The 27200-nt window shown below is 45.0% G+C and overlaps 1 protein-coding gene across 1 annotated transcript; it reads left to right on the top strand.

The window, feature by feature from the left end:
• The first annotated feature begins 4192 nt into the window (after nt 1-4192).
• Nucleotides 4193-26996, top strand: LOC149287700 (uncharacterized). The gene is made up of 4 exons (XM_089492560.1): nt 4193-4215; nt 20500-20668; nt 21507-21627; nt 25393-26996. The coding sequence occupies exons 1-4, from the start codon at nt 4193-4195 to the stop codon at nt 26460-26462; spliced, it is 1383 nt and encodes a 460-aa protein (XP_089348686.1). The 3' UTR covers nt 26463-26996.
• The last annotated feature ends 204 nt before the right edge of the window (nt 26997-27200 follow it).

Genomic DNA, 27200 nt, shown 5'->3' with positions numbered 1-27200 from the left:
ATCACGTTGTTTAGAAATGGGAGATGGGAGAACAGTCTGTAATTGTTCATCTCCAAGGGATCTAGGGAGGACTTTTTCGGAAGAGGCCGTAACACCGCTTCTTTTAAGCAAGATGGATAATAGCCCTCCCTAAGAGATGCATTTATGATATATCTCAGGTGATATAAAAAGGGCAAGGGCCGAGAGGACAACTTCTCCTCTTCAGACTTCCAAGGAGCTTGTCCACATCCTCAGTACTCAGATTCAAATTGATCCAGTATGATCTTATTCATGGACACCTCACTTATAGCCTCCGCAATAATGCTGACGTCCAATTTGGCTCTTATCTGAGAGATATTATCTGTGAAATAGTCATTTAAAGCATCATAGTGAGCTGTGGAAGGCTCTAATAATGGGTTCGGGGGGGGGGGGGGAAGGTGCCTGAGTCAAGTCCCAGATCCCCCCTCAGCAGTCCCTTTATGCTTCTCTTCCCTTGGTACTTTCACTCCTTTATTCCTTCCTTCTCCTCTTTTAACGGACATCCCTTCAAGGGGGAACAAGGTCCTTTCAGCATGTTCCCAGAAACGGGAGGCATTCTTTCTGGGGCCGTGGGTCTATCTGCTGGTCCTCCTCTTTAGAGTTGTTGAGAAGGAAAAGATATGTATATGGGGAGGGGGTGCCTAATCCGGATCCTGTGGGCCTTTAAGCTTATTTCCCAGATTGCCAGGGGGGTGTGAGTCTCCCCAGAAGGGGCTTTGGAGTCCCTCCATCTCCCTCCTGTTGACTCTGTCCTAAATTTGGGCTCTTCTCTACCCCCCAGACAGAGCTCCCTCCCCCCATGACCTCAGAGAAAACTCCCCCCGCCGAATAATGTTGCTTCCAATGCTATAGAAGCCTATGTTGTGTAATGTTCTTTATGTGGCACAAAACTCTTCCGCAAATGAGGCATCAGAAGGGAGGATCTCTCCTCTGCCCCACTACGCTTCCAGGAGGGAGGGGGCTCCTCAAAGCCCTTTTTACCTTTGGATCCCCCTCCCCTCCATGGCCATGCCTCTCTCCAAGGGTCCCCCCTGCCCTCTTTTCTCATAATAATCCCCCAAACACCTGGGCCCCAAGGAATCCCCCGAAGAGGGGGCGGGGAAGGAAAGAGGGACAGGACATCTGGGTTTCCTTCCTTCTTACAACAACCCCCCCCAAGAAGACCCCCCCAAACATTCCCCCAAATGAACAAGGGTTCTCCCCACTTCCCTCCATCAGAGCAGGCTGTGAGGGCAGCAGCTTCAGGGGCTGAGTGTGCATGCGCAGATGCTCCAAAGTCCCTTCCTGAGCATGTGCAGGGATCGCAAGGCTCTTGCTGCTGCTGCTGCTTATTCCACTGTCGGCCTTTGGAAGAAGGGAAGGACTACGGCCTTTTTTCCTTCATTCCGGAATGGAGCCCAAGCTGCGGAGCTGGACTCAGGAGGGAAAGACTGGGAAGGCTCTGCTTTGTACATATAGCTCTGTCTCTCTGAGTGTGTATGTGTGTGTGTGTGTTTGCCTCTGTTTTTATGGCTGGGAATGGAGCTGAGGACTGAGGAGAGAAGAAAGGGTCAGTTTGGGTAAATTCAGATTCAGAACTTCTGTGCATCAAAGAGTCCAGTTTGTTGAAACAGCAAAGAACTTTATTGAGAACACATATAAATTCAGCGTTTAAGCCAGAACTGCCCACTCCAATCCAAACAATACATTAAAACCCCAAAACCTAAAATATCACCCTCTTCCATACCTACCCCCACCTCCAATTCCCACAGTCTGTGCCCCACTAACAAGGCCTCCTTTGCCCTTCCCAGAAACTAACGCTTTCTGTTAATACCTGACCCCAACTTTCTTCAGCCAACATCTCACACATTGCAAAAGCTATCATTCCCAAAACTGTTCTAACCAGCTGCAACCAATCCCACCCCTCCATCTTGCTAATCTATTCCACCACCCATAATCCCCATTCAGATTTATAAACTAAAGTAATAATCTATACTAATAGCAATTAGAAAGCATCACACAGGATAGGCTTCAATAGCATAGGAAACAGCATTTTTTTTTGGGGGGGAGGTTTTCTCTGAAGTCCTGGGGGGAGGGGACTCTGTTTGAAAGGGGAGAAGAGCCAAAATCTAGGCCAAAGCCAAGAGGAGGGAGACGGAGGGACCTCAAAACTCTGGCAATCCCCTGGCAACCTGGGAGCTAGATTTAGAGGTCCTCCCTTCATTCCAAATGCCACTTCCCTGGTCTTGAAGCTGAATAAGGAAATCAGATTACATCGTACTGTTTACAGACTAGAGTCTGTCATTTTAACATCCTATACACGTTGTTAACCGCCCTTAAACTGGTCCCAAGGCCCCCGACTCATGCTGACCCTGTGGATGAGACATCTCCAAGACCCCTGTCCTCCATTTCTCTGCTTAGGTCCTGCAGATTCAGGTCCGATTATTGACTCTACCCATTGGGCATGCGGTTTCCTCTACCTTCTATTTTTCCTAGCATCATTGTCCTTCCTAATGAGTCATGCCTTTTTGTGATGTGTCCAAAGTACGACAGGCTCAATTTAGTCATCTTGGCTTCCAGAGAGAGTTCTGTCTTGATCTGCTTTAGAACCCCTTTGTTTGGCTTTTGGGCTGTCCATGGGATCCTTAGCACTTTTCCCCACCATCGCATCTCGAATGAGTTGATTTTCTTCCTCTTGGCTGCCTTAACTGCCCAGTTCTCACATGTGTATAAAGTGATGAGGAATCCCATGACTTGGACGGTTCTAGTTTTAGTGCTCAGTTGTTTATCTTTAGGATCTCCTCTAGTTCTTTCATTGCTGCCCTCCCCATTACTAGTCTTCCTCTGATTTCTTGACTGCAGTCTCCATTCTGATCAATGCTTGATCCAAGGTACAAGAACTCTTTAACTATTGTGATTTCCTCACAGTCTAAGTTGAATTTATGCAGTTTCTCCATAGTCGCTATTTTTGTTTTCTTTATGTTCAGCAGTAATCCTGCCTTTACACTTTCACATCAGCCCTTTTCACATCATATACAAACAATTACTCGAACATCTAAGCAAAGGCCTGACTTTCAGTGTCACACCACTGATCACAACACACATAGTGTTTCATGGGCACATACATGTCATCACACACCTCATCCCTTTGCTGTTTTGCTTCTTTGTGTGTGAGGATCTGTTTCTCTCACAATTTTTCTTCCTCGCTGATTTTTCTGTTTCTATCCCCACGGCTTTTCTCTCTATTAATCTCCCACTTCACTTTCTCTCTTTCTCTCTCTCCTCTCCCTCCATATTTTCCTTTTGTATGAGAGAAAAAGAAACTACGGCCTGTTACAGACTGCCAAAATAAAGCTGCTTCGGGTCTCTTTGGAGGAATGCTGTTTAAATGATGCATGCATCCTAAGAATCCGGAAGCTGCACCAAAGCTGCACTCCAGTGCTTAGGAATGGAGTGTGGCTTTGGCGCGACCTCCAGACTCTTAGGACCCATGCATCATTTAAATAGCAAACCTCCAAAGAGACCCGAAGCAGCTTTATTTTGGCAGTCTGTAACAGGCCTACGTTTCTGACACTCTAAGACTTATCCCTCCCTCACAGACACAAAAGGCATTAAGTGCATGTCTGCAGCCATTTGAAAAATGGTCAATATGCCCACTGCCCCCTCCAAACATGGGAGATTTCAGGCATATGTAATGAGAAGTAACATCCTTGATAAGGACATCACACATGATAACTTTTGTAGATCAGAGAGTGAGCTGGTTTACACAGAATTCAACCCCATTACATGAGCCACATTTTCTTTCTTTAATGTTTGTTGCACTTACATTCCTGCTTTTCTCCCAAAATGGGAAACAAGGTGGCTTACAATCATTTTTAAAATATTCAACTAAAACATTAATTTACAAAAGTTATAAAGAAATTAAGAGTCAGCATTGAAAACATGATTAAAACACTGAAAACAAAAACGTATTTAAAACAGTTTTTATATATACAGTATATGTCTACAGAGAGAGCGCATACCACGTCACGCACTGCAACTCCATAGTTAAAACCCCAAAGCCTGCCCAAATAGAAATGCCTCCATCTGCCACAGAAAGACAGGAGGGAAGGAGCCAACCGGACTTTCTGTGGAGCCAAGTCCTAGCTATTGGGATCAGCCATGGATAAGGCTCTCTCCCAGATCCTTACTAACCATGGCTGTGAGGATGGTGGGACTGTGAGAAAGTCCTCCCTTTAGATTTCAATACACACCTTGGTTTATATCAAGAGATACCACCTTTCCAATATTAAAAACAAAAGCTTTATGCTCACACATGCAGTTTCCCATCTCCACTCCTGTGTTTTCATACCTTGGAAGAAGAGATGGGCCATTCCTTCTATGGACTTCAACAGATCTCTGTGACATCCAAACATAAACAATGTGATTTCCCTAAACGCAACTTGACAAAAACCAACCAAACAGGAACAAAGGTATCAGATCTTGGTTTGTTTTAACCAGAGTTTACCCATAAAAAACAACACTGTGGCTTCTCAAAAGGATTCTTTAAACTTGAGTAGCTGGAGCTAATTAGTTTGCATCTTAATACTATCGTGAGGAGGAGGGAAGCCTCAGATCTGACCTAAATGCATTGCTGATCACTTCTATCCTGACTGTCTTCAATAAAGTTATTTTGTTTATTCAATTAAAATAAATTGGAAGCAAATGCTTTCAAGCCCCTTCTCCAGCGAGCAAAAAGAGGAGGGCAGAGTATGAGAGCTCAAGGCTCATATACTATTCATGCCACAAGAAACCAGGGTTTCCCATTACAATAATACCAGGGCAGCATGTACATTAGATGGGGCTTTCAGTACCAAATGCTGAAAAACACACTCAGTAGCACACAGAAGATATAAGGAAAACTGTCGCATGGAGTAGGTCAGTGTCACCAAGTGTGGAAGAAGAAGGAAAAGTGTTTTATATACTGCCTCATATGGAGATCTCTGGTCAGCTCTATCAGTAACAGACTTCCCTCGGGTGATATTCTCCTGGCATTTTTGGACTACAAATCCCTATCAGTTCCTAAAGTGGAATGATATACACAAGTTACTGGTCAAAATATCTAGAAGATTGGGGAAAGCTCTGAGTGACTTTTCAGGGACAGGGATAGATCTTTCTTAGCTTCCTTACTACATAAGATCCTACACAAAAACTGAACACAGAACCTCCTACATGCAAAGCATGAACTCTGTCAGTGCATTATAGCACCTTTCTTGCAATATGGTAAAAACACATACCAGGACCTATAATCTGTAGAACAGGAGAGCCATGATTTGGAGGTGAAGAAGGGACACCCCTTTTTCAGCATGAGATTAACCCACATGGACAGTAAGGAAATGCTTAAGCAAAGAGGTTACAGTTGTTTTTTTTTAAATAGGGTACTGAAGATGTCACAAGCTTTAGAGGGAAATCCTTTGTGACCACTGATGACATGGGCAATGTCCAGCAGATGACTGCCACATGAACAGCCACATCCCACCAAATGCTTTAAAAGGAAGCACCAGGGGATGGGGGTGGAAAATCACTCTCCGTCTACCATTTATTACTCTTCTGAGAATACAGTCATTCATTCGCTGTCACCCACTGACCACAGTTCTCTGCATGGAATAGAAGTGGCTGGAAATACAAAACGCAGAACAACAGTGATTCAACAAAACAGTGATGAAAAACAGCAAAGAGAAAACCAGCAGCAGGGAATAAACCTATGGCCAACTTCTGGCAGAGTTGTGCAAGAGATTCCTAGAGAGAACATATCAATCGGAACCTCAAATAATCAAAGCCGCAAAAGTCAAAGCTGCAAAGGTAGAAGGCCAACTCTACTCCATAAAGCTAAAAAGCAGCTTCATATTTTTTGTGCTAGAAAAGGGAAGAGTGTAGAAGGATTATGTATCTTGCAGGTATTAATTTGGCATAGAATTTGGGGGAGAAGGCTAATTTCACTGAATTACAGCCAAATAGGTGTGTCTGTGAGCGTGTGTGTGCACCGTCTTCAAGTCGCCTGTCAATGTATGCTGACCCCATGAATTTCATGTGTCTTCTAAGGCAAGGAAAGACTCAGCCATGGTTTTGCTAATCCCTTCCTCTGAAATATAGCCTGCAGCACCTGACCTTTGTTGGCAGTCTCCCATCCATTACTACCCAGGGCTGACTCTGCTTAGCTTCTAAGATCAAGTGGGCATTGGTGCCTTCAAAGTTTTTAGGCCAAATACACCTACACTACAAGCGAATTCCCACAACTCTTGTGCAGCTGCTGGGTCTTCCCAGATACAGACACATCTTGGAAATCCTTGAGAGAAAGGGCAATGGATGGCATTAAGGAGAGCATCACTTTCATCAGACCCAACATGGACCCCTAAGCCTCTTCCTCATGTACTGGAAAATGGCCATAATATAGCCATAGTTCAGCCTGTTTCCATTTCATTCACTTCAAAAGGAATCATTAATGATGCATTTGGGGCCTATAATTCTATGTGTACTAATCTTGGAGAAGGAAAATAAACCATAGGATTGGACCACAGATGTGTGCCAAAGGAATCAATAGGATCCTTAACTGGATCATACAAAATAAATTTCTCTTACAATGTCACCATTTTCATTTCCTAGCAGCCACTCAGGCATCTTACAAATTCAACATGTTTAATTTAAAAACAGCATCAGAGAAGAAGAGAGGGGGCAAACCTGACTTCGAAAGACCCATTTAGGATTAGGACAATTAAGGGAGCTCTTATATATCACATATAATAGTATTATAATAGCTATTGCCTCCATTGTTTGTTCATTCTGATCTCAATCCACAATCATTTAATTGTGTGTGCGTTTGTATGTATATGTCTATACGCATGTGTGTGTGTGTGTGTGTGCATATGATCTTACAATACTGTACTCCAAGCATCTGAGAAAGGCTGTATCTGCACTGCAGAAATAATCCAGTTTGGCACCACTTCGACTACCATGGCTCAATGCTATGGAATCCTGGGAACTGTAGTTTGTTGTGGCACCAGGGCTCTCTGACAGAGAAGGCTAACACAAAACTCACAAAACTATAATTCCCAGAATCCCATAGCATTGAGCCAGGGCAGTTAAAGTGGTGTCAGATGAGATGATTTCTGCAGTGCAGATGCAGCCGAAATGAATCACAACCCACAGAAGCTGATGCTGAAATAAAACCCTTAAGTCTTTACTTGCTTTGTTGTTATTAGCTGCCTTCAACTCACAGCAACGCTGTGGATGAACCACCTCCAAACCCCTCTATCCTCCATTGCTCTGCTCAGGTTCCCTTGATTCAGCCCCGTAACCTCCCGAATTATGTCTAGCCATTTGGCATGCGGCCTTCCTCTCTTTCTTCTCCCTTCTACCTTTCCTAGCATTACTCTCCTTCTTAATTATTCATGCCTCCTCATGATGTGGCCAAAATACAACAGACTCAGTTTAGTCATTTTGGCTTCCGGGGACATTTCAGGCTTGTCTGTTCTCGGACCCATTTGTGTTTTTGACTCAGCCTTCTTCTCCAGCACCACATCTCAAATGAATTCATGTTCTTCTCATCCACTTTCATTACTGCCCAGCTCTCACAGCTGTACATGGCAACAGGGAATACAATGGACTGGACATTAGTGCTCAGTTGTATATCTTTAGACTTTAGGACCTTGCCCAGTCCCTTCATGGCTACCCTTCCCATTCATAGTCTTGTTTCGATTTCTTGACTGCAGTTTCCCATTCTGATCAATGTTTGCTCCAAGATACAATAAACCTTTTAACTTCCTCATTATCTAGGTTGGATTTATGTACATCTTCCCTAGTCATTATTTTTGTTTTCTTTATGTTCAGTAACAAGCCTGCCTTTGCCATTTCTTCCTTGACCTTCCTTAGTAATTGTTCCAAGTCTGTGGTGTTTTCCAATAATAGTATTGTATCGTCCATGTATCTTAAGATTGTTGATGTTCTTCCTTTTATCTTCCCTCCTCTTCAAACCAGCTCTTCGTTTATTTTCTGCATGTAAACTGAACAGTTGGGGTGATAAGATGCAGCCTTTTGCCAATTGAGAACTATTCTGTTTCTCCATGTTCTGTTCTGACAGTAGCCTCTTGTCCTGAGAACAGATTCCTCATCACGACTATCAGAGGTCTTGGCACTCCCATGGCTTTAAGGGCTTTCCATAGCCTTTCATGATCTATGCATTCAAAGGCTTTGCTATAGTGACCAGTGTTTCACAAACTCTGGTCTTCCAAGTGGTTTGGACTTTACTGGTCAGTAAACAGGGGATCTGTAATCCTGGGAACAAGTTTAGGAAACACTGCTATAGTATATTAAGCACACGGTGATTCTTCCCCCTGGAGTGCCTTTGTACAGTCACACAACTACAAATCCCAGAATCCCACATCACTGAGAGCCATGGCAGTTAAAGGTGGACTATTTCTGCAGTGTAGATGCAACCAAAATGAATTACAACTCATAGAGTTGGAAGAGACCCCAAGGGCCATCCAGTCCAACACCATTTTGCCATGCAGGAACTCCCAATCAAGGCATCCCTGACAGATGGCCATCCAGCCTCTGCTTCAAGACCTCCAAGGAAGGAGACTCCACCAAATTCTCTGAGGGAGTTTGTTCCACCGTCAAAGAGCCCTTTCTGTCAGGAGGTTCCTCCTAATGTTGAGGTGGAATCTCTTTTCCTGCACTTTGCATCCATAGTCCCTGGAGCAGCAGAAAACAATCTTGCTCCATCCTCAATATGACATCAAATATTTAAACAGGGCTGTCATATCACCCCTTAACCTTCTCTTCTCCATGCTAAACATCCCTAGTTCCCTAAGTCCTTCCTCATAGGGCTTAATGGGTTCCAAATCCTATGAAACATTTCTGCTTCAGACTGAAGCATGGCCTTTCCTCTTCTGTGAAGAAAACACTGTGGCATCTGAAAAAGTGATCTGCAATAGAAAATAGCCCTCATCCAGAGAGCGATTAAGGAGGGAAGCACAGGGTGAATCCCAAATATGATTGGATCCCTTCAGGATATCAATATTGGAATATCCTCCCTTCTCTTTTCCTTGCTCCCTGGATCTTCAAGAAAGGGGTGAGAGGGAAAAGACAAGGCTGCAATCTGTGTTCATGGTCATCTAGATTTCTTGTGTGATGGGAGACTTTTTTAAGCACATGAAAGGTTTTCCATGAAGGTCCTGACAATCTGCTTCACTGAACTGATATAAGTCTATGGCAGCCTCTCCCAATCATCCAAGTTTTATTATTTATGTATTTGATTTCAAGTCTGTTTGGTCAAGTTCTTCTGCCACAAAAGGCAGAGAACACTCCAGGGCCGACTTCCCTTCCCTGACAATAGAAATAGGAAGACCACATATTCAGCCATTAGGAATGACTTCCTTCCATGATCGCTCCAAACCAGGAGCCTCACTGCATCAAAATGGAGGACCAGCCCTGTCTCAAAGCCATGGGTTCAATGGTCTTTTAGGAACAAAATAAATCCTCCCGAGGACACTCTGAGGGCTGCCATTGGCTGGAGTCCCAGTCCCTCCCACATCCCACACTGAATGACATCACTGCTACGGAAGGCTCTCTTGACCAATCAGAGAGCAAGATGAAGGTTCTTCTGGAAGCTTCCGTGAGAAGGAGATATAAGGCCTGAGAGACCAAGAGACAGTTGGGGGAATTGTGTCGGTTGGAGATCGAGAGAGAGAGTTAAAGAGCGGATCTTGGAAGTTAGTCTCAGAAATGGACACTTAGGTCTATTTATTATTTTAATAGCTTGTATGAATTGAATATTATATACTTACAAATATTGTACCTGCAAGACTCTTAATATCTTGTATGACTTACATTTCAGTTATATTTTGTTATTTATAATAAATATCTCCTTGGAGTATCTACTACTCGACGCTCCTTTTACACGTGTTTTGGCTCAGTTGATGCTTGGAAAATCAGTAAAGAAGGAGAAATAAGGTTCCTTAAATGGTCCCAGTGTAGGTTAAGGGAAGCCCTTTTATAATTCACTGGATGGAGGCAGAGAGAGTTAAGGAAGTTAAGGGTCTGCTGGGCTAAGAGCCTTAATGTCTAAATATCTAATTAACAATTTGAAAGCCACTCTGATAGCTTTTTGGCTGAAGAGAGGGGTATAAAAACATTATTATTATTATTATTATTATTATTATTATTATTATTATTACAGGGCCGCAGTTTGGCTGCTTGGACCACCGGAGATCATCACAGTGAGTCAGTTGGAAAAGCCCATCTCACTCCAGAAAATAAAGGTACTTGAGGAGTTTGCACTCTGCGTCTTTCTGTAATAATAGCTACAAAACTGATAATAGCATTTGGGACATTTAGTCGTTTAAAAGCATATAATGCAGATTTAAATGCTGCTTTAAAACCTCTTTCCATCTGCCAGCTTTGCTCAGGTTTTGGGGGGAATTGAGAAAGTGTTGGGAGGGAGGGACTGACAACAGAATTAGGAGATGCATTGCAGGCTATGGACAGTTTGCGGCCAAGAAAGGTCCAAAACACACTGCAGCAATAGTCCATTTTGAGAGCGCTTTAACTGGCCTGGCCCAGTGCTAGGGAATCCTGGGAACTGGAGTTTATTGTGGCACCAGAGCTCTCTGACAGAGAAGGCTCAATGTCTCACAAAATTACATTTCCCAGAATTCCCTAGCACTAAAGCGGTCTCAGATTGGATTATTGCTGCAATGTGTTTTGGACCCTTGGCAAGTCACACTCTCTCAGCCTCAGAGGATGGCAATGGTAACCCCTCTCTGAAGAAACTTGCCAAGGAAACCCCATGATAAGGTTGCCTTAGGGTTGCCATAAGTTGGAAACGACTTGAAGACACACATGAAGAGCAGAAAAAAGTCTGCACTTATTTCACAGGTTGTACATGGGAATGGGAGGCAGTGTGGTGTAGTGGTTTAAGTGTTGGGTTACAACTCTGGAGGCCAGGGTCCAGTGCCCCACTCCTCCATGAAACCAGCTGGGTCCCTTGGGCAAGAAGTCACACTCTCTCTGCCTCAGGGAAGGCAATGGCAAACCTCCTCTGAACAACTCTTGCCAAGAAAACCCCAGGAGAGGTTCCCCAAAAGTCGGCAATGACTTGGAGCCACACCACAAAAAACCACAAAACCTCAAGAAAGAGCCAGCGTGGTTTAGTGGCTGGAGCATTGGATTATGACCCTGGAGACCAAGGTTCGAATGCCCTCTTGGCCACGGAAACCCACTGAGTGACCTTAGGCAAGAAGTCACACTCTCTCAGCCTCAGAGGGAGGCACTTGCAAGACCACTTCTGGACAAATCTTGGCAAGAAAACCCTGCGAAGGGCGTCCCTTAGGGTTGCCATAAGTCAGAAACAACTTGGAGGCACACAATGACAACAAGAGGAGTAACACCACTAACACAAGGCAGCTAGGGAGAAAGAAAGAAAGAAAGAAAGAAAGAAAGAAAGAAAGAAAGAAAGAAAGACAGACAGACAGACAGACAGACAGAAAGAAGACGTGGGAGGTGTAGTCCTAGTTTGGAGGGGATTGGAGGGGCCTTACTGCAGGGCAGGGCCCCTCCTCTTTCTGGCCATGTGGATGCTGGGAGATCGAGTCCCGGAAATACACTTTAAATCTCATTGGAAAGAGAAAAGGCTACTTCTGCCTTTCAGATCCAGTTTGCCCCAAATCCTTTATGAGGCCAGAAACCCCTTTGTTAGGAAGCGAACACTGAATATCTCAGGAAGGCCCTATATCTCCCAAGGCCCCCTCCCTCCAGGACCTCCTTCCTCTCTTCCCTCAGTCTCTCTCTCTCCCGGAAGGCCTCAAACTGACAACTGCCAAGCGCTCAGGCAGAGGCAGCCATTTTGTGTCCCAGTGGCCATTTTGTATTCTGGCAGCCATTTTGTGCTGCTTGTGACTGTGAGGAATGTTGTTCCAGAACCTTCTCTGAGGCCTCAGTTGAACAGAGGCTTCTCTTTCTCTCCTGGGGCTCCAGAGTCAGAAGGAGGCCAGGCTCCTTGGGCCAAAAGGAAGGAAGTGTGTCTCTTTGTGTGTCTTTTGTGTCTCTTTTCTAAGAGGGTTTTCTTATTACACAGCTCTGCTCCTTCTGGAGAACATGGGTTTTCAAAGGGATCAGAAATGGGGAGGATAGTTGTAATACAAGCCTTATTCTTCTTCTTCACAAACATTGGGCTTTGGCTTCTAAGAGGAGGCTAGTCCCCCAAACAATGCCAAAAGTGGCTCCTTTGGGAGGTTTTAAAAGTCTCCCCAGTTTCCTTATTAATAGATTTTCAGGAAAGAGGGAAGGAGACAGACCAGAATAACTCATATTACCAAGAATGAAACAAACAAACATACAAACAAACAAGAAGAAGAAGAAGAAGAAGAATAAGGATTAGACATAAAAGCAAACTGCATATATTTTAAAAAAGGAAAACCATTTTAACAGGATAAGATTTGACTTGGATGCTTTTACAACTGACTCAGGCTGTATCTGCACTACATAAATAATCCAGTTCAAAACTTCTTTAACTCTCCTGTTTCCATCCTATGGAATCCTGGGATTTGTAGTTTGTTGTGGCATGAGAGCTCTCTGGCAGAGAAGCTAAGTGTTCAAAGGTAAAATTCCAGGATTCCATAACACTGAGGGGTTAAAGCGGTGCCAAAGTGCCTTATTTCTATAGTGTGGATGCAGCCTTCTTGGAAAAGGGGCTGATGCTGGGGAAAAGAGGAGGAATGCAGACGGATGGACTGAGGGCCACCTGCAGCTGGACTGGCCTCCCTGAGCGGTCAAGACCTGAGCTGGGTTGTGGATGATGGGCACTCTTAATATTAATATTAATAGCTTTCATTATTGATTGTAATTAAGGAGGGGATCAGGTTCCTCCTTTCAATAGCATCAGGAAAATGTTTAGGTGTTCTTAAATTTGGAAATCCTGTTTGGGGTCCCTTTCGACTTTGGGGCCCTTTCATCCTCTGTTTTGTGTTCCTGAAGGCCTCAAACTGCCAACTGCCAAGCACTGAGGCAGAAGGAGCCATTTTGTGTCCTGGTGGCCTTTTTTGCTTTTGTCAGCCATTTTGTGTTCCAGAGGCCATTTTGTGCTGCTTGTGACTGTGGGGAATAATGTTCCGGAACATTCTCTGAAGCCTCAGTTGATCATGTCAGGAAATGACATGGATGTGGCCACTAGGTGGAGCTGTTGTGCAAGTTATATACAGCTCTAGTGGCAGTTATATGTGTCAGCATTCGAACAGTGCATGATTTGAATGTTGATGCAACTGTCAACTGTCCTTCCTAACTGTCACTGAGAGACAGAGTGAGACAGTTGGTGTGTGAGAGCAACTGCCTCTCTGTGGTTGGTGTTACTGTGGCTGCGTCACAGGTTGTGTTATTATTGTTGGTTGTGTAAATAGTGTGTATTAGAGACGGTTGTCCAATACACTGTGTATATATATATATTGTAAATATTGCAAACGAAGGTTAAAGTGAAGAGTGAAGGCTTGTTCTGTAGTTATTTCTCAAGCCTGGAGCTGAAGGCCGTTTGCAGTGGTGAAGGAATATGTCCTTCTTGACCAGAATACCTTTGCAGACACTCCACAGATTCCTTCTCCCTGGCGTCCTGTCAACGTGGTTCAACTCTGCAGGTGGTTGTGGTGGACAAAGCACGTCTTTCCACACGCCCCAACAGAACAGAGGTTCCTCTTTCTCTCTCTGAGGCTCCAGAGCGAGAAGGAGGCCAGGTTCCTTGGGCCAAAAAGAGGGTTGTGTGTCCCTTTGTGCCTCTGACCCTCCATTTTGGGGGGAAGGAAGGAAGGAAGGAAGGAAGGAAGGAAGGAAGGAAGGAAGGAAGGGGCCTGTGGGGGTCTGAGGAAGGGAGGCAGGACCAGTGGAGAGGCTGGGCTTTGGGGGCTGAGAGAGAGAGAGGTGGGGAAAGAGACCCTCCCTTTGGGCCCTAGCTGGGGAGGGTCCACCGGTCCTTGCCTCCCCCTTTGGGAAAGGAGACCCCCTCAGCCCCTGGACTCACTCCTGACACTCATTCCTAGAATGGCTGGGACTCAGAGGAGTTTCCTAGGCATTGTCACCTTCTGCCCTCCATGGCCATTGGCACTGACCTTTTCCCATTGCCTTCCCTCCCTCAGCCCTGTGGACCTCTTCCTCCTTCGCACTCACAGCAACCCTTTTCTACGGCTGAGGAGACGGCCTCTGACCCAGGGAAGCTCCGGCCATAAAGGACTGCAGAAGAGGCCTTTCTGGGGCTGAAGAAGTCAGTGTCTTTGTACTGAAGGTAGGCTTTTATTCCTGGAGCTGAAAGATGACCTTTGTTTAAATGTTTCAGTCCAGAATTGTATGGAAATGTTGCAGCTGAGAGAGTGAGCCCATGCTTTGCAGGCATAAAGCCCCAAATTCGCTCTCTAACAGCATTGTCTTCCCAGAAGGTGGAAGGGAGATTTCCAGACCTCAGACACACAGTGCGCAAGTGAGTCCTTTTTATGGGAACTGTGTGTGTATGTGTTGTTTACTAGAACTTTGTGAGATATTAGTTTCACTGGGTTTATAAAATGAATTTATATACGTCTTCACTTACCCCAAATGAGCATAATCCAGGGTGCAATATTCAAGTCATAAACCTATACATTTATAGATATTTGTTATATCAAGTCCAACGTATTCAGCAGTTTGCTTCTTTTTAAAAAATATTCAAGGAAAAATGAAGAAATTGTGATTTTAATAGATCCATTCAGAAACAATGCACACAAATGTACACTGGTACCTCGGGTTACGAAATTAATTCGTTCCGCTATTCCTTTCGCAACCCGAAAATTTCGTAACCCGAAACACATTTTCCATTGAAAATAACTAATGCGTTCTATGACCTCAGACTGAACCTGCAAGTGAAAACAAAGGTACAATAGAGGCCTATTAAGCTAAGTACCCTACAATACAATGTAATACAAAGTTGCCTGAGGCACTAAAGAGCTTAAGAATGACATGCAGGTCCATTCTAAAGTTTCTAAAGGATAAAGAAAAAAAGGTTTTGACTTATCTTTGCTGGTCCTGGCATCTCAGAGTGAGGCAGGAGGAGGAGGAGAGGGGCAGCCAAAAAACCAAATTTAAACCAATTTAACCAATTCAATTAATTTAACCAATTTAACCAATTCAACCAATTTGACCAATTTAACCAATTTGACCAATTTGACCAATTTAGCCAATTCAACCAATTTAACAAAGTTAACCATTTTAACAAAGTTAACTATTTTAACAACTTTTTTTAAAAAATTTTGGTGTTTTTTTTAAGGGTCCTGAGCACCTTTTCCCTTCTTGGATGACGGTTCTCCCTCTTTTGTGAAGAACTGGTCCAAGGATGTCTGCTTTTGCCGGGCCTTAAGCAGATTCCTAAAATGGCTAAGGCAGACATTATCAAAATGGGCAATGGCATGGCTGGTGAGCACCTTCTCAGGATGATGCTTCTCAACATAAGAAGACACATTGTGGAATTGCCGCAAAATGTTTTTAATTTCTGCCGTTGGCAAAAATGCCCCCGCAGCCTCCTCCTCCTGGCCCCTGTCAAAATGGAGCACGTCCTCATCCACGGCCGAGTGTTGCATGGCTGCCAAGGCCTTCAGATCCTCTGTTGTCAGGTCCTCGCTGTGCTCCTCGATGAGTTCCTCCACGTCCTCGTTGTCCACGTCAAGTCCCAGGGACCTTGCGATGGAGACAATCTCAGTCACCTCTTCTTCTTCACCTGGCTCAGCACCCTCGGTCTCTGAAGAAGCATCAGGCCACAGCTTCCTCCACGCAGCAATCAGGTTGCGCCTGGTGATCTCCTGCCATGCCAAGTCCACCATCTTCAAGCACACGACGATATCAAAGTGCTGCTTCCAGAACTCTCGCAGGGTCAGCTGTGTGCTCTCCGTTACATCAAAACACCGCTTGAACAGGTGCTTGGTGTAGATCTTCTTGAAGTTGGCAATGACCTGCTGGTCCATGGGTTGCAAGAGGGAGGTTGTGTTGGACGGCAGAAACTGGACCTTGATGAAGGAGAACTCGGCAAGGATGTCCTTTTCCAGGCCATGCGGGTGCGCAGGAGCATTGTCCAAGAGGAGGAGGCACTTCAAGGGCAAATCCTCTTCCTCCAGGTACCGCTTCACAGTCGGGGCGAAGACACTGTTGATCCACTCCACGAAAAGGAGGCGTGTGACCCATGCGCGGCCATTGGAACGCCACATCACTGGCAACCTGTCCTTCTGAATGTTGTGTGTCTTGAAGGCCCGTGGATTTTCCGAGTGGTACACCAACAGGGGCTTGATCTTACAGTCCCCGCTGGCATTCGCACACAACGCAAGTGTGAAGCGGTCCTTCATAGGCTTGTGGCCTGGCAATCTCCTCTCCTCCTGGGTGATGTAGGTGCGGCGAGGCATCTTCTTCCAGAAGAGGCCCGTCTCGTCGCAATTGAACACTTGCTGCGGGACGTAGCCTTCCTCCTCCACCATGGCCTTGAACTCGATGACAAATGCTTCGGCGGCCTGGTGGTCTGCGCTGGACGCCTCGCCGTGACGGACGACAGAGTGGATCCCGGTCCTCCTTTTGAACCTTTCAAACCAGCCACGTGATGCTTTGAATTCCGGGGTGGCTGGCTCCTCCTGGGAAGAAGTTCCTTCACCTGCCTCCTTGCTGGCCAGGTCTTTGAAAATGGTGGTGGCCTTCTCACAGATGACCGAGGTGGTCACAGTGTCCCCGACTCGCTCCTTTTCCTTAATCCAGAGGAGCAGCAGGCGCTTCATCTCCTCGTGCTTTGGTGTCCTCTGCTTGGCAATCGTAGTCACGCCTTTCGCAGGAGCCACAACGGCTCTGATGGCCTCCTTCTGCTTGAGGACAGTGCCAATTGTCGAAGGGTTTCGTCCATACTCCTTGGCAATGTCCACCAAGCGCACGCCCCTCTCATGCTTGGCGATGATTTCCTTCTTGTCCTCCAAGGACAAGGGAGCCCTCTTCTTTTTGTCACCGCCGCTTTTATCTGTGGCTTTCTTGGGAGCCATAGCTCAAGCCTAAAAAGGACAAAAGGCACAGGCACTGAGCAAAAGCCACAATTGGAAACCACCCCCACCCCCATGGTCACACTCTCTGGCCCAAACTTGCAAAACTCACATCCCACACTTTCAAATCATCACAGCCATGACCAAAGCACCACAGGACCCAAACTCAAAGGCCAGAAACCCCAAATCTGAAAATGCAACCCCTAGGTCACACTCTCTGGCCCACATCAAATCATGGCCAAACTTTTAAAACTCACATCCCACACTCTCAAATCATCACAGCCATGACCAAAGCACCCCAGGACCCAAACTCAAAGGCCAGAACCCCAAAATCTGAAAATGCAACCCCTAGGTCACACTCTCTGGCCCACATCAAATCATGGCCAAACTTGCAAAACTCACATCCCACACTTTGAAAACATCACAGCCATGACCAAAGCACCCAAGAACACTAACCCAAAGGCCAGAACCCCAAAATCTGAAAATGCAACCCCTAGGTCACACTCTCTGGCCCACATCAAATCATGGCCAAACTTGCAAAACTCACACTCCACACTCTCAAATCATCACAGCCATGACCAAAGCACCCCAGGACCCAAACTCAAAGGCCAGAACCCCAAAATCTGAAAATGCAACCCCAAAGTCACACTCTCTGGCCCACATCAAATCATGGCCAAACTTGCAAAACTCACACTCCACACTCTCAAATCATCACAGCCATGACCAAAGCACCCCAGGACCCAAACTCAAAGGCCAGAACCCCAAAATCTGAAAATGCAACCCCAAAGTCACACTGTCTGGCCCACATCAAATCATGGCCAAACTTGCAAAACTCACATCCCACACTTTGAAAACATCACAGCCATGACCAAAGCACCCAAGAACACTAACCCAAAGGCCAGAACCCCAAAATCTGAAATGCAACCCCAAGGTCACACTGTCTGGCCCACATCAAATCATGGCCAAACTTGCAAAACTCACACCCCACACTTTGAAAACATCACAGCCATGACCAAAGCACCCAAGAACACTAACCCAAAGGCCAGAACCCCAAAATCTGAAAATGCAACCCTATGGTGAGACTCTGAGGCCCACATGGGACCAAGGCCAAACTTTTAAAACTCACACCCCACACTTTGAAAACATCACAGCCATGACCAAAGCACCCAAGAACCCAAACTCAAAGGCCAGAACCCCAAAATCTGAAAATGCAACCCTATGGTGAGACTCTGAGGCCCACATGGGACCAAGGCCAAACTTTTAAAACTCACACCCCACACATTGAAAACATCACAGCCATGACCAAAGCACCCAAGAACCCAAACTCAAAGGCCAGAAACCCAAAATTTGAAAATGCAACCCCTAGGTCACACTGTCTGGCCCACATCAAATCATGGCCAAACTTTTAAAACTCACACCCCACACTTTGAAAACATCACAGCCATGAGCAAACCAAACCACCACCCCACAGAAAAAGCATGGTCACACTGTCTCACCCCACAAGAAGAAGGTAAAAATCCATCCACCTACCTGTAGAGAAATTCCTGATGGCAGGTCTTGATCCGAAGTGTACAGTACAGTCCAACAGCAGAAATCCAGAACAAGTCCAAAGGCAGAAAGCCAGAAAAAGTCCAAACCTCTACTGGAACCAAGAGTTAGAGTTCAGAACAAACTCTTCCTCACCAGTCCACAAGGCCAGACAAAGGAGCAGATCAATGGAGGCCGGCTTTTGTTTCTGAAGCCAGGCCACCCCCCCAATTTCGTTAGCCAATCCAGATGATCAGCTTGATTTCTCAAGCCAATCACTGCTGCTAACAAAATTCAAAATTCGCGCCAAAGCTAACCCCTAACCCAGCCCCCTTAGCTTTCCGTTAGCCCTGGAAAGCCTATAGCTGCACTTTGCAACATTTGAATTTCGCGCCGAAATGAATTTCGTAACCCGAAAAATATTTCGTAACCCGAAACAGTTTTTTCCAATCCAAGTTTTTCGTAACCCGGAAATTTCGTAACCCGATCATTTCGTATCCCGAGGCACCAGTGTATATGCCTCAATTTCTATGTGGCTTTAGCAAGAAGAGGGAGGAGGTTCATACTTCATGCTCCTGCTATGACTGACATAGGAAACACAGCAGTTAAGCTTAGAAAAATAGTCTCATCTGCAAAAATAAAGTAATTATTTTGACCAGTGTCTAAATGGGAAGGAGGCCATGATGATGGGAGGACATGGATTAGATCTGTAAGATCATGCCCAAGAGCTAGAGCTTCTCCACCTGGGACATAGAGCAGGTCCTCCCCCTCCTCCTCTGTGTGAAAGAGAAGTCAAATTCTCATCAGTGATGATGACACAGCATGACAAATTTGTATTCCTGAATTTAAAAATCTGAGGAGTCCGGAATCCTGTTGGTTAACCCTAGCGAGCAGACCCACTGAACCCATAAGTGACTGGTGAGTCAACTTATAGATAAATCCCACTGATTCAGTGATTCTACTCTGATCAGGTTAGGCACAAGATAGAGGCTAGGATTTAGGTCTGCATGTGGCTGGGACAGGATATTCCCAAGACAAGATGGACAGGCAACAATGTGGAAAATGGGCACTCTCCACATGGGCAAAGACACTATCAGAATTGTGACTTCTCTGCATGCAGAAGGCTGCCATGGGAATTGGGTGCTCCCTTTCCATCAGCTCAATCCTCTGGTGCCCCCTGATCCTGGGAGAAGGGCTGGATCCCATGGAAGGGGAGCAACCTGAGAAGAGAGAGCTCCTTTCCTGCCCTTCTTGACTGAGGGCCTCCCTGGGGAAGGGCCATTTTTAGACGCATTCCACCCAGAGTAACACTGGAGCATAGAGAGTTCTGCTGGTTTGGCCACTGGGAGAATGAGGAACCACCAGGCCAGACAGCCTGACCCAGCACAACCCTCTATGCTCCAGTGTTGCTCCGAGTGGAATCAGACTACAACTGGCCATTCAGTGACCCAGGTCCTACCATACAGTTGTGGAAGGCATCCCACATGGCCATTCCATGCCTGGTGAGAGTGTTGGTGTGAGGTATTAGAGAAGCATCCAGCTGTGTTTCTGTAGTCAGAAGCAAAATGAAGAAATCTTCCTCTGAGGGCATTGTGGATCTCTGCAGGTTTCAGCAGATACTGCACTCATTTCACATCCAGCTATGAGGACATAGTCAGGACCCTTTCCAATTCCCCATCCCCTGATCCCCAGCTACTCTCACAAGGCATGGAGTAACTGTTGTGTAGGGGAGCTGCAGTGAGTCTGTGCTAGGTCCAGGGGGTTTTGTTTGGTGCAGAGGGAGGAAGGGGATGCTCGCCTCTACATCGGCCCAAAGGAGGCATATGTTACCTGCATATGTCATCAGCAGGATGCTCTTCTCTGTGTCTTTGACTGCTGCAGGGTTTCTTGCTAAACCAAGCCTTACTCTGGTCTCTTTTCTCAGGAACTTCATCACGATCCCCTTGTACACAGCGTTGGGACATTGTTTGCTGGAAGTGACCAAAGTGCAGGGCCACCAGGATCCCCCTGCCCACCTGATGGCCAACACAAAGGCCAAGCAGACGGAGCTGGGCTCCAACAGAAAGAGGCTGCCGAGGGTTAACAGCTCTTTGGTAAGTTGCCATCCTGACTGTTATTTTCATCTGTGTCTGTGCTGGATCATGAAAGCAAGCGGAGAAGATACTGTCCCAGTTTGGCAGAGAGAGTCCTGGTTAATCCTCTGTCTCCTCATTTTTTCAGGGGCTTAGGGAATGTCCTATTTCACTCTCCTCCTCCCATTTCCTCCTTTCTCCTCAGGTCAGTACAGTTGCTGCAAAGTGCATTCCAGGTTCAAAAGAGTCTACAGCCCATCAATGCAAAAGAGGGGAGAGGGGAGGAGAGAAGGGGGCATGGTCTTGCCCTTGCCAGGAGTCTGAGCCAAAAGCAAAATGCTGTACCCTTTCTCGCTTGTGTGATCTTTATCATTAACAACTTTGGCCATCTTGACCCACTTCTGGTGTTGCTTGTCCACATGTGTGTTGCTTTCCCCATCTGTGAAATGCTGGATGATATGGAAGAATATCTCTGGGCTTAAATTGATGGTGGGCCCAGTGGCCCTCAAGCCCAGAGTACTCCCCAGAACTGTTTATTAAAAATGAAATTTGCCTCTGAAATTAGGTGAAATATGGCTATATGAAAACTAATATACATGTTGGAATAGCCAGTATGTTAATCAATCAATAATATTCCAGAAATGGCCGAAATTCTATTGTTTATCATATTGTATATTATATTGAAAGGATTCGAGACAAACTGGATCTCAAAGGCTGTAGCTTTTTGCTTTCTTGCAGAATTTAAAGTTTATTTCCTGGACTGAATTCTAAAGTGTTGAAATAATATTTGCGATGCACAATGTGCTTTCCTCCCCTTTTGTTTAGTCACTCTCTGGATCAGGGCTATTTTCTATTGCAGGTGACCTTTGCGGATGTGGCTGTATATTTCACTGAGGAGGAATGGAAACTGTTAACGAAGAAACAGAGACTGATGTACAGTTATGTGATGATGGAGAATTATGGAAATGTAGCCTCTGTGGGTAAGGAACCTGAATCCATTTCACTTCCTTTGAAGACTGAGGGCCCTTTCATAATTCACTGTCAGAGTGCTATGATTCCACTTTAGGATTATAAAATCAAAGAGTTGAAATAGACCACAAGGACCATCCGGTTCAATCTTCTGCCATGCAGGAATAGACATTCAAAGCACCCCCAAGGGATGGCCATCCAGCCTCTGTTTAAAGACCTCCAAAGAAAGAGACTCCACCAAACTCTGAGGGAGTATATTCCACTTTTGAAGATCTCTTACTATCAGGAAGTTCCTCCTAAGGTTTAAGTGGAATCTCTTGTCCCTGTGGCTTGCATCCATTGTTCCATGTCCATTAATTTGAAATTAATAATAATAATAATAATAATAATAATAATAATAACCATAATGCGATGCCACCATGCTCTGATGGAGTATATTCCACTGTTGAATAGCTCTTATTGTCAGGAAGTTCCTCCTAATATTTTGGTGGAACCTTTTTTCCTGTGGCTTGTGTGATCGAGTTTGGATTCATATAAATTTTGGGTACCAAGCGATCAAAAATCATGACCCCTGACTGACCCCATCACAGCCGCCATTATCCCAAAAGCGAGCTGACCACGTAGCCAGACAAGCCTAGCAGGCCATGGCTAAAGCAGAAAGGTAGATTTAAACCTTTAAAACCAGTTCTGGGAGTTGCCGTTGTCACAGGCAACCCGAATGAGGACAAAGGAAGTTTGCCTCACCTATTGATGGTATTAAGTACCCAGCCATCTACATAGTAGTCTTCTCCCAAAGAAGTGGCAGACCCTTTTGTGTATCCATTGTTTAACTTTAGTCTTAGTCAATAGATAGCCATGAAGACCTTTGTTCTGCAGGTAGCTATAGCCTGAGGATACGTTTCGCAGTATAAATAAGACCCAGATTCCAGCCCTCCTTTGGGCTTTGTGAGCTACAGTTCCAAACCTCAACTCTGTTGAGCAATCGCTCCGGAGCTCTCTTGGGCACTGTGCCCTGCTGAAATCACTTGGGCAAGTCAAAGCCCACTGTCTCTTTCGGGCCTCTTGTTAGCTTAGCCCGCTGGAACTTAGCTCCTAGCCATCGCGGTTGCCGCTTGCTTTCTGTTCCCCGCTGCCGTGTTCACTTACCAACATCCCTCACATCTGTCGCTTGGAGAAGACTCCTTAGGTAAATATTTCAACGGTGCCTCTATCCTTTCTCCTTTACCCCCAACTCTTCCCCTCCCTTGCTTTAGCATTGAATGTGTGTGTGCGTGTGTGATCCCTTTTTGGTTGTGTGGCTTTAATAAATGTTTATATTTTATTTGCAACTCATTGACATTGCAGTCTCTGTTTCTTGGGGTTGGACTATATGACCTCTAGTATACACATAGGGACCCAATCCGCTGCGTGCATTGTTAGGACACGCCTCTTGTAAATTTGAGCTAATTAAATTCCTCTGATTCGATCCTTCCTAACACTTGCGTCCATTGTTCTGTGTCCTTTGCTTTAGAGCAGCAGAAAGCAAGCTTGCTGCATACTCAGTATCTCTTCAAATACTTGAACAGGGCTGTCATATCCACTCTTAACCTTCTCTTCTCCAAGCTAAACATACCCAGCTCCCTAAGTCATTCCTCAGAGAGCATGGTTTCCAGACCGTTCACCATTTTGGTTTCCTTCCTCTGGACATGCTCCAGCTTCTGAACATCTGTTTGAATTGTGGTGCCCAGAACTGGACACAGAGTTATTACAAGTGAGCCCTGACCAAAACAGAATAGAGTGGAACTATTACTTCCCTTGATCTTGACACTATATTCCTATTGATACAGCCTAGGATCACATTGGCCTTTTTAGCTGCTGCATCACACTGTTGACACACATTGACATACTACCATTACTAGTTCCCTTTCACATGTAAGTTAATTGTCATAACAACTTCCTGTGGAATCTTGGAATTTCTAGTTTTAGTAAGGCACTATTGTTCTCCACTTTGTAAGGATTCTCAATATCCAATCCTAAACTGCCAATTCTGGAATTTTGTGGTAAGGAGCCATGGAGATTAATGCTTTTTGCCCCTAAATGGTCCTCAGCCCTTTCCTGAGCAAGTTTCCTGGCTTTTGTGGCCCCTCTTCCAGCCTTTTGGGGCTCTGGAGAGGCTTCATGGGAAAAAGGCCTCCCTTGGCCCTGCAATGGATCAGAGAGGGCCCAACAGTGGCAAAATGGCCTCCACTTCCACAAAGGGATGCTGTGGGATATTGAGGGGCAAAACATTAAACCATATTTTTAGGCAACACAATTTGGGGTTTCCCCTGAGATCCCCTGGGGTCCAATGTGCCCACCCCACTTCCCAACAGTAGTCCATCTCTGTCTTAGAGATGCCTTAAGGTTGTTTTAAGGCTCATCCCTCACACTTGACCCTCACTAACATCAGAAACCAGGTCCCAGACTCCTTCTTCTGCCTTTCCTAATGCATTAGTTGTATATTGATTGTCTTGCCTTTCTCAAGAAATGAGCCTCAAAGTGTCCCTTTTGTGCATCACACTCTGTGGATGTGTGTCTGTGATAGAGAGATGGAGGCAATGTGAAAAACAGAAAGGCAGGGAAGAGATGCTGAAGGTCAAATGGTAAAGCAGTGCAGATGGGCAAGAGGCAGGGTTGGAGAGCGGAGGGAGAAAAGGAAGGGGATCAGGCCTCTGGGATCCAGGAGGGGAAGGCAGGAGCAAAGCCAGGATCGCCTAGCTTGAAAAACACACAAAGCATCACAAGAAGTAATTCGTATTGTAGCAATAAGGGTAAACATCAATCCATAAAATGAAATCCTAAACCTGGCAGGTAAACATTGTCCCAAATAACTTTGAGAAATATAGACTTAAAACAGTGGCTTTGGCACGGTTGCTTAGAAAGTTGTATCCTAATCGAGTATCTCCCAAGCTGAGTTATATAACATTTCAAGCAGAATACAAGCTGCACATGGCGTGTTTATAGTGTTTATAGTGGCAACCCACTCATTAACTTCAAACTTCTAAAATGATTCATATAAAACAGAACAGTCAAATGGATATAGTGCAGAAAACACCGTATACAATCCTATTAATTCCAAAATGGAAGTTGTATAAAAATGTAATAGCCTGACTCTGGGTCATAATTATTTCAAGATATTACATGGGTGTTTCTACATCTGTTCCAAAAAAAATCTGCTACAAATAATCACAGATGCACAATATATGGCAACTTTAACAGTTACCTGCTCCTAATAATACAATTATTTGCAAGCTCTCCTCTCCGACTTCCATCAACTTCACCATCCCTTGTACACACAACTCTAATCCACACCAATCCACATGTGAGCTGTATACTGTATTGGTTGTGAGTCATCTCCTGGTGCCACACAGCATGAAGGGACCTCAGCTTCCATCATGTCTTGGTCTCTGACTCAGGACTTTATGGCAGTCTCACTGGATATAATGCCACTTGCCAATCAAACTATTTCTCCATATGTTTAATAGAATATTTTTGCAACATTCCTTTTTCTGACTATCTGCTTCCAGTGATTCCCTTAAGTCCCCCTCCAATCTCTTCTTTGTTAACTCCTATAAATAAGGATACAATTGTTCCATGGATTTAGGGGCATAAGTAGTACGGTCATCCTTGGGTTACTAACAGAAACTCTCTTAATTTAATCTCTAATAAGGAGGGGTTAATGAGGGCTAAATCATGGGTAACACCCTCCTCTCTTAACGCTGATTTTCAGTCTTATCTGTCACTGTGCTTCTTTACAGAAAAATATTTGAGTCATGAGAGAATCCACACAGGAAAGAAGTCACATAAATGCCAGCATTGTGGGAGACATTTTGCTTACAAGTCAATCCTTGTCATGCATCGAAGGGTCCATACAGGAGAGAAGCCATACAAATGCCAGCATTGTGGGAAATGTCTTTCTCAGAAGTCAGACCTAGTGACACATCAGAGAGTTCACACAGGAGATAAGCCATACAAATGCCAGCATTGTGGTAAATGTTTTCCTCGGAGGTCACACCTAGTGACACATCAGAGATTCCACACAGGAGAGAAGCCATACAAATGCCAACGTTGTGGTAAATGTTTTCCTCGGAGGTCACACCTAGTGACACATCAGAGAGTCCACACAGGAGAGAAGCCATACAAATGCCAGCATTGTGGGAAATGTTTTTCTCAGAAGTCAGACCTAGTGAGACATCAGAGAGTCCACACAGGAGAGAAGCCATACAAATGCCAGCATTGTGGGAAATGTTTTTCTCAGAAGTCAGACCTAGTGACACATCAGAGAGTTCACACAGGAGATAAGCCATACAAATGCCAGCATTGTGGGAAATGTTTTTCTATGAAGTCACACCTAGTGATACATCAGAGAGGTCACACAGGAGAGAAGCCATACAAATGCCAGCATTGTGGGAAATGTTTTTCTATGAAGTCACACCTAGTGATACATCAGAGAGGTCACACAGGAGAGAAGCCATACAAATGCCAGCATTGTGGGAAATGTTTTTCTCAGAAGTCAGTCCTAGTGACACATCAGAGAGTTCACACAGGAGAGAAGCCATACAAATGCCAGCATTGTGGGAAATGTTTTTCTGAGAAGTCACACCTAGTGAGACATCAGAGAGTCCACACAGGAGAGAAGCCATACAAATGCCAGCATTGTGAGAAATGTTTTACTTCGAAGTCAAACCTAGTGACACATCAGAGAGTCCACACAGGAGAGAAGCCATACAAATGCCAGCACTGTGGGAAATGTTTTTCTCAGAGGTCAAGCCTAGTGACACATCAGAGAGTCCACACAGGAGCGAAGCCACACAAATCTCAGCAGTAAACTAACATTATTTTTGTCAGTAAGGAATATAAAATATTTTCAATCCAACGGTGCTAAGAAAAGGCCCTTGTGATTTTGTTTGTAAGGTTTCTCTGTCCATATGTCTGTTTGTTTTAAAGTTGTATTTTGTTAAGTTTAGGTTTTATTTGCTAATAGTATAGATAGTTGCTATGGGTTGTCTATTTGGCTGGGGATTCTGGGTCATGGTATAGGTTATCTAGATGAGGGGCTGGGATTTGTTGCAGCTGTCTAGAATATTTATGGGAATGATAGCTTTTGCATTGTGTGGGATGTTGGCTGAAGAAAGTCGGAGGCTGGTATTAACAGAAAGGGCTAGTTTCTAGGGATGGCAAAGGGGGGCTTGTTACCTGTGGGGCATAGACTGTAGGAATTGGAGGGGGGAGCTAGGCTTGGAAGAGGGAGCAGTTTTAGGTGTTTGGGGTTTTAATGTATTGTTTGCTTGGAATGGGCAGTTCTGGCTTAACCACTGAATTTTTGACTCTGTGTTCTCAATAAAGTTCTTTACTATTTCAACACACTGGACTCTTAAATGCACAGAAGTTGTGAATTTGTGCTAAACTGACCCTTTATTCCCTCCTCAGTTTTCTGTTCCATTCCCAGCCATAAGAACAGCAGAGGCAAACACACACAAACACAAACATAGAAGATACACAGAGAGAGCTTTATTTCCAAAGCAGAGCCTTCCTTTTCTTGCCTTTTCCTCCTGAGTCCAGCTCT

The sequence above is a fragment of the Sceloporus occidentalis genome, unplaced genomic scaffold (genome assembly GCF_023333645.1).
Source record: "Sceloporus occidentalis isolate IW3139 unplaced genomic scaffold, rSceOcc1.0.p SCAF_57, whole genome shotgun sequence".
Taxonomy (NCBI): Eukaryota; Metazoa; Chordata; class Lepidosauria; order Squamata; family Phrynosomatidae; genus Sceloporus; species Sceloporus occidentalis.
The sequence above is the reverse complement of the archived record's forward strand: the minus strand, read 5'-3'. Positions and strand labels throughout refer to the sequence as shown.